The sequence below is a fragment of the Leptonychotes weddellii genome, chromosome 14 (assembly GCF_054177405.1).
Source record: "Leptonychotes weddellii isolate Sample4059 chromosome 14, ASM5417740v2, whole genome shotgun sequence".
Lineage (NCBI taxonomy): Eukaryota > Metazoa > Chordata > Mammalia > Carnivora > Phocidae > Leptonychotes > Leptonychotes weddellii.
The window spans coordinates 48301646-48317361 of NC_138382.1; the positions used below are offsets into that span (position 1 = coordinate 48301646).

Sequence of the window (15716 nt, forward strand, 5' to 3'; positions counted from 1 at the left end):
CTCCCAGTTTTCAGTAAGCTTACAGACTGAGGAGCGTGTACAGCCCGAGTACCAGAGGCACCGCAGGACGGGTGGTGTCCCCTCTGTGTCTCATGTGACTCATGCCCGGCACCAGGAGTCCTGCCTGCATACAACCAGAACCAGCTTCTCTCTCCCCATCCCTCTCAGCTCCACCCCAGGCTTCTGCACAGCTGTTGGTGAGATCCTGACCCTTATCGGAGGGGGGAAGAGAGTAAAATGCCGTATTTCCATAGAGTGTAATGGGTCCTGATTCCTAACAAACTCCTGGCCATATCCACACCCAGCCTCTGACCCTTAACACTTTCTCAGACCTTCAACCTGTGTCCTAGATGCACCAACACTTAAACTCTTAAGAGCTTTGCAGGTATCCTTCCTTCCCCTACCCACTGAGACCCTATGATACACCGATCTCTGATTCCCCAGCATGTTTACTTCAAGCTACCAAGTCTACGCTATGGTTATCAGATGCTTGACCTTGCTATCCTGATTGTCACATTTCTAGTTGACAGATTTCTAGCCCTGTGACTTTTCCCTCTCTTCCTGAATACCGCTTTTTTTCCTCATTCACTGACCACATCCTGCATTGGTTTTTACTCCTGGCTTCTAATGCCTCTGCCTTTTATCTTTTTCTTTTCCACAGTGTCCCTGAAGTGGCGATTGCATTTTGAATTCGTAACATCGCGAGAACCAGGTTTAGTGCTCCTACCTCCCTTGGAACAGCCTGAGCCTGTCACCTGGACTGGGCCTGAGCAAGTGCCTGTAGACACCTTCAGCTGGGACCTCCCCATCAAGGTGCTGCCCACAAGCCCTACCCTGGCCTCATATGCAGCCCCAGGCCCCAGCACCAGCACCATAACCATCTGAAACTGGCTCACCGTGACACTTTCTTCAGGATACTAAGAACTCAGCACCTGGACTCTAGTAGGGCCCATTTTCCCCACATGGGGTCCAATGGCACGGACAATGAGAGGCAGGCTTTCAGCTGTAGCATTAATTTATTTATTCAGAATAAATTGGCAGCTGCTAGTGGTTTCCCTGGAAGTGGCAGCAGCAGTGGGCAGTCAGCAGAAGGGTGATCAGTTGAGTTTAGCTGGAGTGGGGAGCAGGAGCCCCAGGAGCAGGGGTGTTAGCTGAGCCCCATTCTGGGTCGGGCCCTCCCCCTTTGCAGGGCAGCCGAGGGTCAGATTTTTGCACCAGGGAGAATTGGCAGGTTCCTGCCTCCTGACGTACCTCACAGCCCGCGGGGAAGTCGATGGGATGCTGGGACCTGGGGAACCAAAGGATGGGAAAGGAGTCAGCACAGTGAAGGGCCATCTTTATCCCTGCCCCACACTTGCTCTCTGCCAGCATTCCTCCCATATCTTTAGTGCCCTCTTGGTCCCCCTAACTAAGCTCTCGCCTACCATATATGGATTTTTTCATTTCGTAGCAGAAATATTTTCCCTCCGGACCCACCCCTACATCCCCTCACTTTGTAGCCTGCAGCCTTATCTTTCAAACTCTTGTTGGTACCTTCAGGTTCGGCCAGCCTCATACCTCTGTTCTGTTCATTCTCACATCACAGCAATATGGTTACACCCTGGCCAGCCCTCAGTAACTCATGTCAGAGCCATTCTCTCTGGCCATCTTCGGTCACTCACGTGTCACAGCAGCCCACACCGACGGGATGCAGACAGGTACAATGGAAACAGTCCTTGCGGAGCCAAGATTCACCCAGGGTAAAATACTTTCCTTCATAGTGGCAGGGGGCTAGGGAAGAATAGGAAATATTAGGGTGTTTGGGAGTGGTGGTGGCAGACAGGATTGCTTGTGGTCTGGAGTGGGAGAAAGTAAGTGCATATCACCCCCATTTTTAGTCTCTCCTGTTTCCGAGCTGGGGGGAGTCTGGGTATTCCGATAGAGGATCATCTCTAAACCCCAGCTCCCTCTGTCCCTGTCCTTTCCTAATGCCTCCCCCAGCTTTACCTTGAGCTTGGAAGTAGCACTTGCTGTGGACTCCTGGCTGCTGGAGGAGCAGAGAGATCACCAAGCAGATGATCCCCCAACTTCCCAGGACCCCCTTCGCCTGTCCAGTCCAGCGCATCCTTAGGGTCATTCCTGCGCACAGCCCTCGCGATCCCTTCTTGGTCTCTGTTCAGGCTACTCTGGCTTGTCTCTGGCTTTTCTTTGTTTTTCTCCTTGGGTCTTAGTTTCTCTCTTTCTCCCCTGGGCTCCTGTCTCACACCATCTCCGTGCCCTCTGCTCTCGCAGGCTTGGGGATGTTTATAAAGTGAGGACCCTGGCCCCCTGCTGAGTAGAGCTGGAAAAGCTGTAAGTCTGTTTCCTGAGGTGAGGGCATGAAAACAAGAGGTCTAGCTTTAACAAGCTGTGAGAGCTGATTCATGCCCCGGCACAGCTGGGGAGGGAGGTGGCCATGGAAGGGGCACTGGATTGGGCACTTCCCCAGCAAGGAGGTGGGAGGGGTGAGGGCCCCCAGGTGGTCCCTACATCTCTTCCCTGACCTGGAGAGAAGGAAGCATTCCCCCCCCCAACACACACACTCCAGGGGTGTGTGTGCTGGGATCCTTGCCTGGACCGGAGGGAGGCATTTCCTGGGGATGGCTAATCCTGTGCCCCAGCCAAACCAAGGAGCTGCAGTAGGGTGCGACAGCCAGAGGCTCCAGGAGAGCGAACAGGCACCTGGAGTGCAGAATGTTTCTCAGACCCTAGGGCAGAGTCTCCCGGAAGTATCCTAGAGACATGGCTGCCCCACAGAGATGGGGAGGTAGGTGTCTCTTTTCCACAGGCATACTGAGGATGCATTGTTCCATACCTCCAAACATACAGCAGATATAAGATCTTCCCATATCTGGGGATGGTTCTTTCAAAGAGGAACATCTTTAAATGCCCTGATGGTGTGAGTCAGTGCAGTTTCACAGAGGTACCCCTCTTTCCTATTGTACATTATGGAATGAGAATTGAGGAATCCTCTGACATCCTCTTTTGGGTTTCCTGCAGGTTCTAGAGACCCCCAAGGTGGGTGATTAAGAGCATAGGTTATAGAGTCAGACTAGTTGAATTCAGATCCTGATTCTACTTAAGACTGTGTGACTTTGGGCAAGCCACTTCACCTCTCTAAGTCTGTTTCCTTATCTTTACATTGGGATAGTAATATTAACTCATAGGATTGTTAAGAGGCTTTCAATGAGGTAATGCATGTAATGCTGTTAGTAGTGTCCCTGGCACATGGCCCTCAGAAAATATTAGCTCCTGTGATTGGTGCTAGAGCTCAGAGACAAAATAGGTATGTTCGTTGTTTGAATCACTTCGAACAGCTCTGCATTGCTGAGGGCTTTTGTTGGGGGCTGCTATCTCCTACCACAGACTTCCGCCCTTTTCACATTTATGTTCCATGTTGTCCTTACCACCTCCAGTTTGAGAAACAGTGTTGCTGGTAAACCCACTTTTCCTAGGTCAGTACCCTCACTTTTGCCCTGGGAAGAGGTGTCATTTTCTCATCCTTCCAGCTAACTTTGGGACTCCTGCTTTTCACATTAGGATTCTGATCCATTGTGTCCCATCCCCACTCATGTGAACTCTCAAGTTCTTTTTTTCTGACCACTCCAAAATGCTGGCCATCTCTTTGCTACTAATGGCTCCTTTCCTTCAGTTTGCCACACTCCAAAGACCCTATCCTAGCTGTTCCCCTCCTATGCAGAGGGCCGATCACTCTGACATTCTGTTTTTCCTTCTAAGTCTCCAGTCCCTTTTACTTCAAGACTCCCATTCCGTCACCCAGTGGATCAGCTACAACTACTTCTGGCTGAGCTTTTTAGAGGGCTACCCTGCCTCAGCTCTTGACCATTCAGAAACAACTTCATCCATCCACCTCAGACTCCCTATCTGTTCTCTTCCCAGTAGAGAGCTTAAGTGGATGGAGATGCCGACTGTACCACATGGTCACCCTAGTCAGGTCTGATACCCTTTCTGTTTCAGAGGAGTACCAAGAGAAAAAAGGAAACTCATGGTTGAAGCAGGGTGCCCTGATACAGGCTTGTGTGTGGGATACATGGCTGGAGGAGGTGGAGGAGAAGGCCTTTCTAGCACAAGGGCCCAGACCTCTTGTCAGTGGTCAGTAGCTCTGCTGCTACCTTTCTGGGGAAGGGGGTCCTGCTGACACCCTGAAAGTCTGGACCAGTCTTCTGCTCCTGCAACCTGGAGCCAACCCAGTAGGGGGCAGACACGACTGGGAAGCTGGGAAGCTTGAAGTTGATGATGCTGGAAGGCAAAGGGGGCCCAGTGGGAATTGGTTTGTGTGAGATAATGGGGACCGAAGTGAGAGACGCCTGTAATGAAGATAAGGTAGGCATATGGGCAGGAGTAGGGGGCTTCTGGAAAGAAAGGCTGGGGCTGAGCCAGGATCCCTCTCTCAGAAGTTGTGGGGCGGTGGGTGTCGGGAAGGTGTTGGTTGAACCCACTTGCATTCCTGCTGGTGTGTGTGCTCCAGCGTGCGTCTCCAGCCATTTGGGGTCGGAGTCCACGCTTGTGGTTGCTATGTGTGTGTGCTTGTGTGTTGGGGATGTCAGTAGTTAGGGCCCAATTCTGTGATTCTTGGGGCAGCGGTCGTTGGGGATGCCAGTTGGGGGGGGGGCGCGGCCGGGAGGGGGCGGTTGGCGCTCACTGCCCGCGCGCGCGCGCGCGCGCGGGGACAGAAAAAACATCCGCCGGAGGCCCAGCCGGGCGGCGCTCCAGCGGCGCCGGGCAGGTGCGCGTGGTGAGGAAGTGAGCGCATTCCGGCCCCCCCGGCCGCCGGCCCTCCGGTGAGTCACCGCCGACCCCCGCTGCCCGCCACCGGATGGAGGGACCGGCCGCGGCGGGGAGATTTGGGTGGCCGGAGCCCCCGAGGGTGGCTGGGCCGGGGTAGCCCGGCGAGGGAGTTAAGGGGGAGGGGCCCTGCGGGGTCCAGGTCCTGCTTTTACCCCAGGCGCGAACCCCCTAATAGACACCGAATACAGTCTGTGACTGGAGGCAGGCGGGGAATGTCCCTTGGGAGAATTTTGGGGTGGGAGGGCAGGGAGAAGGCCCCAGAGAGCTGGCCCAGGGGAGGGAAAGGGGCCCCAGGGCAAAACGGCAAGTGGGTGAGGTGGTGCAGGCGCCCCAGGGAGGGGCGGAGTGCGGGGCTGCGGAGCGAGAGCGCAGCGGACTGGAGTGCGGGAGGACGGCAGCGCCAGTGTAGGCCTTGGTGAGCCAGAACCTGTAGATGGAAGGAGACTTCCACACCAGGTAGGAAGGTGGAAATGGCCAGACCCCAGAGATAAGGTCTGTCCAGAGGTCTGTGCGCTCGGACAGTGGAGGCTAGGTTTTGGGGGTAGCGGGATTTAGGGTTAGATAGGTATCGTTGTGGCTATGTCATTAAAGGCTTTGAATGCTGGCCTGAGGATTTGGGATCTGGCCTTGCAGGTGCAATCCACGGCCTCTGAGAAAGAAGAGCAGTGAGTGACTTAAGGGCGAGGTTATATGTGTCTAACATTACTGCCTGCCATTTGGCCTTTGCCAAAGAATTAGGCATTGATGTGCTAATTTTAATAGTAATTTAAAATCATATAACTGCATTTATCAAACGATTAAATGTTGATGTTTTAAAAATAGAAAAGTTGAAAAATCTGGTTCAATATTTGATTTGGAACCCTCAGTGAGGCTATCAAGATTAGTTGTATGGCATTGTCATGCTTTTGTGCCATTTTCCCCTTGCTGACTTGAGTGAATTGTGTTTCTAATGCCCCATTTCTGTTATCAGCACAACACATCTCATTTCCCCCTCCCTCATCTTATGGTCTTTATTTTTAACCTTAGCTTTTTTCTGTGTAGCCCTTTAACCTGTCCTATGAATCGTGAACCAAGTAAAACATTTCTTGGGGTGGGGCAATAGGCTACAGTATATAAAGACAAATAACTCGGTTTTAAGTATATATTAAGTTACTTATTATTTTCTGTGGACATACATGTAACTACAAAGTTTCTGTTTTTACCCCGTAGCTGATAAAAAGAGAAAGCTAAAGGTGTTTTATTCACAGTAGCATTACTGTAACAGCATTTATTAGTCTGATTGCTAAAATTAACTCTACAATGGTATTTTGTACTTTCTCAGAAACTGACACTAATTCTGTCATGATCTTTATAGTTTATTTTATTTTGGGCCAAAGGCAATTGCAGGGAGTAGGATCTTTATAATTTATTTTAAAGATCTTTAAATCCTGCAGTTGCCTTTGGCCCCAGACAAGAAAATCTGGGTCAGTTAATTTTAAAAAAAAAAAAAAGAAAATAATTTCCTACTTTGGGCCCTGTTGCTTTCTCCTGTGCTGTTTCAGGCCCAGCTCTACCTTATTCCCAGTGGCTTTTGCCTTCATTCCTTCTTTGCTCTGCTGGGCATCTTTAGAGGAAAACTTCACACCAACTTCCTCTACCATAAATTCTCTCCCTTCCCTTAACTCTACACTTCTCTTTGCCAACATACACCACTACTTCTTCATTGATTTTTTTTTTTTTTTTAAGCCTACAGCCCTCTCTGGCTCTTTTCCATCTTTAACACTCTTGTTGAAATCTTCCTTTTTCTGCCTTTCTCTTTGATAAGACCTTTTTTTTTTTTTTTAAAGGTTGGATTTTATTTATTCTGCATGATCTTCTTCTGTCTTCCTTCCTCTTCTGTCACCTTTTTCTGATTCTGGACTGTTTGTAAACCCTGTTATGCTTGCTTTCACCAAGGCTTCAACCTTCCCCTTAGGATTAAGCTCTTCTTCCTCTAAGATGCTTATGTTTCCACTGTTTTTCCTACAACAATAAGAGTTTTCAAATTTACATCTACTTCAGTCTCTTCTTCCAGTATTTTGCATCCAGAAGTGTGACATGGTCAATTGTAGAGTCCATTGAATGACCCCACTTAAGCTTGGTGTTGTGCTAGCCACTAAAGAGTGAATTTCACAATTCTGGTGCCAGATTCCTCAGTGCTTACCAACAATGGATGTTACTGCATGTGTGTGCGTGAATTCTCTCACGTACACATATACACTAAAATGCACAAATAATATAACAAGTCAGTACATGTATATGAATATATATTCAGTATGTTTCATTATAATCAAGCCAAGTACATTTTGGGGTGCAAGATGAGGATGGGTTAAGTTCATAGACAGAATAGAAAGTTAAGAGACCTCATCCTTTGGCATTCTCTATTGAGATGAGAAGGATGAGAGGAGCTGTTCCTGTGCAGATGATGAGATCACATGAAGGAGACTGAGTTTCAGGAGTTGAGAGAGATGACAAATAAGACTGTGGTGAATGGCAGGAGAATGGGATGAGGGGCCAGAGTCCCAAGAACATTCAATTGCTATGCTTAGCCTGGTGTTCTCTCTGGCAGAGAATATAAAAGATCCTCTGGTTCTAGTACTGATTTCAACTCTGGTTGAGTTTCCATTAATAACCTATGTTGAAGTTTTCCTACCTTGTCTCTGAACCATTGGTACCATTCTTAACAAGTTCGTGTAATTCATGATAAGCCCATACCACCAATAATTAACCCTTAACTAACCACCATTAATTTTGACTAAATTCCCTGTCCACTTATATGTTTTCATTGTTCCTGCCTGCTCTACGATCTGCTTGTGGCAGGAGTGACTTTTGAAATTCTATTTATGACTCTACTTTTATCTTATTTGGAAATTGCTCTCTTAAAATTACAGACTCAGAACTAGATACTTAGAAGGCGTCTAGTTCTTCGTTACTTCTGAAAGATGATCAAGTAGGTCTTTGCTTGACTATCTCTACTGAATGAAATGGGTTACTTCCTCTTGTGGTCAGAGGCTGCCCATTCTACTGTTATCTGGCTTTAGCTACTAGAGGGTTGTTAAGCAGAAATCTGTCATGTTATGGCATCTCATTTTCCCCCCTTAATTCTACTTTTTGAAACAACATGGAAAAAAATCTACTTGTTTTTCAATGTGGCAGCTCTTTAAAGATTTTAAAAGGTTCGTTTTTTGTTAGCTATTTGTCTAAGCTTTCTTCTTTACTACAGCACTGTCCAATAGAACTTTCTGTGATGATGGAAATGTTCTCTACCTGTCCTGTCTAATCCCTAGCCACTAGCCACATGTGGCTTTTGAGCACTTGAAATATAGCTAGTGTGACTGAGAAATGAAATTTTAAATTTTAGTTAATTTAAATTTAAATAGCCCCATGAGGTGAGTGACTTGTGTTAGTACAGCTCTAAACCCTGGGAGTTAGTTTATTGTCATATGGCTGTCTTTTGGCTGCTCCAGAAATCTTCTGGTCATGTCAAACATGGTAAAAATGTGTGTAACTGGGCTCTTGATCTGTCTAAAGGCCAGTACCTATTGTCACAACTGAGAAAAGATGCAGACCCAATCCCCAAAGCCCTGATGAATAATGTCAGATTTTACTGAAGATTCCTTGGAAGGTGTAGAAGATGAAGGCTGTATCTCATCTCTCATATCCCAAAAGCAGTGCTTAAAAAAAAAAAAAAGTTCTCCTTTAATTTCTCTTTCCTAAAGAGAAAGAGTCCCTAAAGTCCCTCTCCCTCAAGTGGCTACCAGATCTCTCCCTCATCTTTTCTCTTCCTTCCCCAAAACATCTTTTCTCCCTCTCTTTGAGCCTTACTTCTCTATTCTCTTTGAGCACCACCCTCTTTTCCTTTGAGAAGAGTTCTCAGGTGTGCTCCTCTTTCTTCAGCTTCCCTTCCCTTTCATTATGTCTGCTCAGTAAAAGCAAAGAACTTTTTTCGGACCTATCTTTCTTGGGGTGAAGGTGGGTGGGGGGAAATTAGGGCTAGAAGATCATAATAATTTTTTTTTTTTTTCCTTTCTCACATAATTCCTGACCTCCTTCTAGGAGTCCTCTGTTTTCTTATCATTGCTGAAGAATCTTTAGTATTCTTTTACAGAAGAATCTCCATTGTCTTCTTTCACTCCAGATCTATGCTTGATGTATCCTAAAGCTCCTTCTTCACATTTCCTTTATCCATTTTCCTTTCCTTTTTGTTTTTTTGCTTATGTTATTTTTAATAGATTTCTCTTTACCAATCTTCTGCGTGTGGAGAGAGGCTGCATCCATTGAGGGAATGGCATTCATTGCCCACTGTTGTCACCCAATGCCTTGTCCTCCCTTGATTTCCTTCTTGGCTTACCATCATTGTCCATACCTACTTCCCTTCATTGTCTGTTGTTCTAATTTTTGTTTGTTTGTTCTTGTTTTTAAGTAGGCTCCATGCCCAACGTGGGGGTTGAACTTAGGACCCTGAGATCAAGAGTCACATGCTCTACCAACTGAGCCAGCCAGGCGCCCCTAGTGTCTGTTGTTCTAGTCTCCTCCTTATCCATATCTTTAATAACATTCACTATTTTTTTTTAAAGTGATTTTTGGGGTCTCATTTTTTTCCAGGGGACCTCACATAATTCTCTGTACTATGACCAAAACTGTGTATGTAGCATTAATTTCTGTGGAATGGGCATGTTGGTGTTGAGGGGCAGAATATCCTTAACCATGGCACTGATGTTTTGGGCTAGATAATCCTTTGTTGTTGGGGGCCAGTCTTGTGAACTATGGGATGTTTAGGAGCATCCTGACCTCCACTGTGACAATCAAAAATGTCTCCAGGCATTGCCAAATACCTACCTGGAAGGCAAAATCTATCATCCCCTCCACCCCGCCCCTGCTCATGTTGAGAACTGTGCTAGAATATGGGCTTTCTGAAGTTGACAGATGTTTATACTTTTTCTCTCTGACTCCTGATTTGTTTGCTTAGCCTCGGTTTTCAAAAGTGTGGTCTTTGTCTTACTTGGTAGGAGGTAGCTTCTTAAAATTGCAGGTTTTTGAGCTCATCCTAGACCTGTTGAATCAGAAACATTGCAAGTGGAATCTGGAAATCTGATTTTTACAAGACACTACTCCCTCTTCTCCCCTAACCAGGTAATTCTTATGCCCTAGGCTTGACCCTCCTGTGGCATAACTGCTGCATTACCCACATTTTTTTCCTGCAAATCTTGCTGGTGCTCCAGCTTTGCTTCCGCTCTTGGCCCCATGATGCCAACAAAAATAGGGAGGCCTCAGGTTACCAGGACAACTGGAGCACAGGAAACCATAAAAGCTCTACGCTCCCATAAGCATCATGGACTGTGGCTATACTGGCTTGATTTCTCCTTAGGCACTCTGTCATACTTTCTACTTCCCATCCCCAAACTACCCTGACTGGCAGATACCCAGGCCCAAGCCACAGACCTGTGGTGGAACATGCAGTGGGTGGCATGGAGAATGGCGAATGAAGTTTTCTTATTAACATTGATGATATTCTGTGTCACCTTGGTGATAATTGAATTTTATACTGGTGAGAATTATATTCCCCTGAGAGATGATGAGATTACAGGTTTTGAAGTCAGGATACTTAATTTATTTCTATTATCTATAGTTGCCTCAGTGGACCTTGAGTCTTAGATCTTTTTGGATCCCTGGATAGATATTTTCACAATTAGCTTTGGGTCAAAAGACTTAGCAATCTACTTCTGATAAACTGGGAGCAGCTAATGTTTAGCAAGAAAAGAATAGTTACCAGATAATGAGTTTGAGTTCTATTTACCTTTCACCATAAAGCTAGTGATTTGTTTTAAGGAAGATCATCTGGTTTGATTAAGTCTTTAAAGCCATGAGTAAATAAAAATCTACTTGCACATCTAAGCACTTAGATGCTTAGAAAATGTTGAATTGAACCAGAACTAGAGCAGGCTACCTCCGTGGAGCATCTTGGCAGGTCAGAGCAAGAGAGAATAAAGGGTGATAAGGGAGACTTGATAGCTCTTTTCAAACAGCTGAAGGATTCTCCTATGGAGGAGGGGCTAGATTTACTTGCTTTAGGTCCAGAAGGTAGAATAAGCACCTTTATTTCAGATGACAGTGATAGAGGGACAGACTTCGGTTCAGTAAGAAAGAATCTTTGATTAGTTGGTGGATCTCAAGTTGGAATGAACTGTATTGTTAGGCAGTGAAATATTTGTGACTGTATTGTTTATATGGAGTTTAGATTACTGCTTGCACAAGGTTTGGATGAGATTTGGGACATTAAATTGAGTTTGGCCTGGAAAGAAAAGCAGGCAAATTTATTGGAGGTCAATTTACCCTTTCTATTATATGATTTTGTGGCAACTCTTAAAGTCATTACTGTTTTCCTAGGCACATCTGCCAAGTTTACCCCCTTGAGTCATTGAATATTAGAGTCGGTAGTAGAATCTTTAGAAATTTCTCAAATGTTGTTCCCTAGTCCTTTGGAGATTCCTCAAGAATGCCTCAGAGGTGGCTGAGAGAAGTGAAATGGAGGCTAGCTGAGGCTCTAAGCCCTTTACCTATGCTTCAGCCAAAACAATCTTGCCTTGTTTTTACCCCAGAAAAAAAGGGTTCCACTGGGGGAAAAAAACTGTAAAAGCCCTGATATTCTAAGTTCTTCATTTTACTGACAGAGTAACTGAGATAAGGAGCAGGGAAGTGTCTTGCCAGAAGCCACACAGCTAATAAATTTCAGAGTTGGAATTCAAATTTAGCCCTTCTAATCCTAGTCTTTGCTCTACTAGTCTAACTTCTTGTAATTCGGTAAAGTTTCTCTCCATTTCTCTGGCCCCACTGTAATTCCGAATTTTATTTCTTCAGATCTATCCTCCAGGTTAGCCCCTGAACTATCAGTCTCCCTGCTCTCTAATCTCTTCTTCTGGTCTATGTTATATACATGGTTGCCATGTTATTCTTCTTGAAACATTGTCTTTATCACGGGATTTCCCTGCTTAAGAACCTTCTCTAGGGATGCCTGGGTGGCTCAGTCGTCTCAGGTCATGATCCCAGGATCCTGGGATCGAGTCCCGCATCAGGCTCCCTGCTCAGCGGGGAGCCTGCTTCTCCCTCTGCCTGCCATTCCCCCTGCTTGTACTCTTCTCTCTCTCTGACAAATAAATAAAATATTAAAAAAAAAAAAAAAAGAACCTTCTCTATATTGCCTAGAAGAACTTTTCAGCTTGACACATTGTTAGTATTCTTTAGGATTCTCATTGTTCAACTAGCTGAACTTTTGCCCAAATCCATCATATTATGGGTAATTAAGGGGCTATATAGAATAGTGAGATTAACTGAGTCCCACCCTACTTCTAAACACCAATTTTGGCAGAATTTTTGTGTGTACAGTTTTAATCAGGTGATGAGAAGATACAAAAGAGACAGAAGATTATAGCTCATAAACAGCAAGTTGCACAACAATATGGATCATGTCCAGTTTTTATGACACATACATGCATTTGTTTAAAAACAAGAATGGGATGTGTAGAACTTTTCTGGAAGAAAATATACCAAACTGATAACAGACGTTAACTCTAAGGAGGGGGATTGAAGAACAGTGGGGGATAGTGGAGGAAGGGGGGCGACTTAAAATATTTATTTCTCCACTGAGGAGAGCCTCACAGGGTGGAAGGGAAACCTGAGGAAGCAAGCTTAGAGATGACAGAGAAGGAACTGCTAAACTGTCTTGCCTAGATCCACTGCCAACCATTTCTTTGCTTCTTGCATCACTCTGCTAAAGAAGTCAAGTGCCAAGAGATCATTTGATTGGCTAAGCTTAAATCAAGGGCCCAATGGCTCTATCAGATATAGAGAGAAAGGGTCTGGGAGAAGGAGCACCCCCCACCCCCAGAGAAAGTCCTTGGTTTTGGTGGAGGGAGGGAAAACTTCTGATTTTCCTCTCCCAACAAAGGTGTACACAGGGGAGTTAATTACTTGAAATGACATCAGAGTACTCTTAGGAAGGGGGCATGGATGCTGGGAACTAGAAAGGATAAACATCCACTGAATTCATCATCCCTCCCCTCACTTCTTACCTATACCTCCATCCTAGATCTTTTTTTACTTTTGGCTTAACCCAAGTCCTCTGGTGTGGTTTTAGCATTTACTGGAGATTGAGGTGCAGTGATTTAAGGGGATGAGGGAGAGAAGTGCAAGACAGGGCAGGTAGAGAGGGCAGGTGGCAGGTTTTACTTTGCTTTCTGCCCTTCCTGTGTTTACACAAAAGCTTTTTCAGTGCCCAGCCATTTAAAAAAATGATCATAATAAACACTTATAAGTCAAGTTACAAATAAAAACTATCCATCTGGCTCTTCTAACAACCTGCCTCTCTGATGGTGGAGCTGTTCTTCCCCTATGCCATATAGAGTGGCCAAGGAGGCATTTCTGCCCATTTCGTGTGTGTGTGTGTGTGTGTGTGTGTGTGTTCCTGCCAACACACATACCAGCTGATTCTTCACCCTCTTTGGAAGGTCCAGACCCCAGTCAGAGTATGTATTAGAAGTGTTTTGTTTTGCTACAGTGGGGATTCTTTATTTTTGAAGCATTAACCTTCTGATAAAAAATAGCTTTCTTCAACTGTTATCATTGTTTAGGCCTGATATTTTAAAAGTTTGACTTGGGTAAGGGGCACCTGGGTAGCTCAGTTGGTTAAAGGTCTGACTCTTGGTTTCAGCTCAGGTCATGATCTCAAGGTAGTAGGATCAGGCTCTGCATCGGGCTCTGCATTCAACACAGACTCTGCTTCAGATGCTCTCTCCCTCCCGCTCACTCTCAATCTCTCTCAAATAAATAAATAAATAAATAAATAAATAAATCCTTTAAAAATCGACTTGATTGGGTTAATCACAAGAGGGTGTGCAAATTCACACTCTAACTTTTATGAATTGGAAAACAAATTCCCTAAGGCATTCCTTTCCACTGGACAGAGAATCCATTCCTCTAGTATGCTGCAGAAGACTATGATGGATCAAGGATAATTCTATACTACCCATGGGCTGCTTAACTTCTGTAATGATTTGCTGGCCAGCCACTATTGGTAACAAAAAAGACATAACTTCTTAACTGTTGCAAAATAATTGTTTTTTCAACTTTATGGAAATATAACTTACAAACAAGATGATGTATGTGTTTTAAGTGTACAATGTAGTGAGTTTTGGCAGATATTGGCACCTATATATCATCTTCCCAGATTGTAGAAATTTCTCTTACCCTCCCCCATGAATTCCCTTGTTATCCTTTGCAGTCTCCCATCACCCCGCTGCAGACATCCACTGATCAGATTTCTATCACCGTAGTTTCGCCTATTGTAGAGCTTCATATAAATGGAATCATACAGTGTGTGTCCTGTTCTTGGCTTCTTTAACTCAGCATTATGTTTTTCATTTCCATTCATGTTTTTGTGTATATCAGTAGTCCATCCCTTTTTATTGCTAAGCCTTATTTCATTGTTGTATATACCACGGTTACTTCCCCAGTGATTAATGATGCTGAGTTTATCCATTCATCTGCTGATGGACATTTAGATTGTTTTCCACTTTTTGGAAGCTGCTGTGAACATTCATATGCAAGTCTTTTTGTAGACATATGTTTGCATTCTTCTTGGATAGATACTTAGGAGTGAAATTTTAGGACTTGTATTAAGTGAATATTTAACCTACTGTAGAAAAAAGTGTCAAACTGTTTTCTAAAATGCCTGTACACTTTACACTTACCAGCATCTTGTGAGAGTTCCAGTTGCTCTGCATCCCCATCAGCATTCGGTATTGTCAGTTTTTAAAATCATTCTAGTAGGTGTGAAGTGATATCTCATTGTGGCTTCCATTTGCGTTTCCCCAGCGATTAATGGTACTGAACATCTTTTCATGTCCTAATTTGTCACCAGTATCTCATATTTGGTGAAGTCAATTTAAATCTTTTTGCCCATTTAAAAAATTGGCATGTGGTCTGTTGCTATAAGAGTTCTTTATATATTCTGGATACAAGTGAGTCTATGAATTGTGAGTATATGTGAGTATGTGAATTGAAAATATTCCCTCTAGTCAGTGGCTTGCCTTTTTTTCTTTATGGTGTCTTTTGAAAAGCAAACGTTTTAAATTTTGGTGAAGTTTAATTTCTTACTTTTTTTTTCTTGTACAGTTAATGCTTTTTGTGCCCTTCATAAGAAATCTTTGCTTACACCAAAGTCACAGATTTTCTCCTGTGTTTTCTTCTGTATCTAGAAATATTATAGTTTTGCCTTTTGTTAGGTCTTTTTACGTTTATTATCCATTTTGATCATTTCCTTTGCCTTTCCTCACTGTATGACAGACACAGTAAGAAGGAAAGAATCTGAAATAAAGGTGATCCTCTTAAAAAAGGATATACTGTAGAATAGAAATATTAAACTTTTGCTCTCTGTATTGTTGTCTTCATCTAATATTTATTAACTATTCATTAGTAAAATAGGTATCAGTCATGTACTGCATGTCAGGCACTGGGGATACAGTAATGAGCACACTAGACAGTGTCCTTGCGCCGTGGAGTTTACATTTCAGTGGAGAGGTGGTGTTTTAGTGAGCATCCATTGTATGCATGGAACAGTCAAGGAAATGTTACTGCCTTTCTCTCTGATTCCTCATTTGAAAGGATTATTTCAGATCCTTGTCAATCTTTTTAATCTCACTGTATTAGGGCACCTGGGTGGCTCAGTTGGTTAAGCGACTGCCTTCAGCTCAGGTCATGATCCTGGAGTCCCTGGATCGAGTCCCGCATCAGGCTCCCTGCTCGGCAGGGAGTCTGCTTCTCCCTCTGACCCTCCCTCCTCTCACGCTCTCTCTCTATCTCATTCTCTCTCTCAA

The 15716-nt window shown here is 44.5% G+C and overlaps 2 protein-coding genes across 2 annotated transcripts in view; one reads left to right on the forward strand and one right to left on the reverse strand.

Moving 5' to 3' along the window:
• Positions 1–15278, forward strand: part of RGP1 (RGP1 partner of RAB6A GEF complex) — a 17699-nt gene extending 2421 nt beyond the window's left edge. The window contains exons 7-8 of the mRNA XM_006743719.3: positions 8–197; positions 662–15278. Coding sequence (XP_006743782.1) covers positions 8–197; positions 662–885 — 414 coding nt within the window. The 3' untranslated portion in view covers positions 886–15278. The remainder of the gene's footprint in view (positions 1–7; positions 198–661) is intronic.
• On the reverse strand, positions 1005–2122 carry MSMP (microseminoprotein, prostate associated). Its single transcript, XM_006743718.3, has 3 exons — positions 1987–2122; positions 1662–1770; positions 1005–1288 (listed from the first exon to the last, which is right to left on the reverse strand). Exons 1-3 carry the CDS (start codon positions 2114–2116, stop codon positions 1108–1110), a joined length of 420 nt encoding a protein of 139 aa, XP_006743781.1. The 5' UTR covers positions 2117–2122; the 3' UTR covers positions 1005–1107.
• Positions 15279–15716: the final 438 nt, after the last annotated feature.

Excerpts from the sequence above, each read along its gene's own strand:
- MSMP (XM_006743718.3), bottom strand. The coding sequence starts at position 2,116 with ATGACCCTAAGGATGCGCTGGACTGGACAGGCGAAGGGGGTCCTGGGA. Across the intron at positions 1,771-1,986 it reads GTGCTACTTCCAAGCTCAAG|CCCCCTGCCACTATGAAGGA; the intron begins GTAAAGCTGGGG and ends ATTCTTCCCTAG. Across the intron at positions 1,289-1,661 it reads GGTGTGGGCTGCTGTGACAC|GTCCCAGCATCCCATCGACT; the intron begins GTGAGTGACCGA and ends TTGGTTCCCCAG.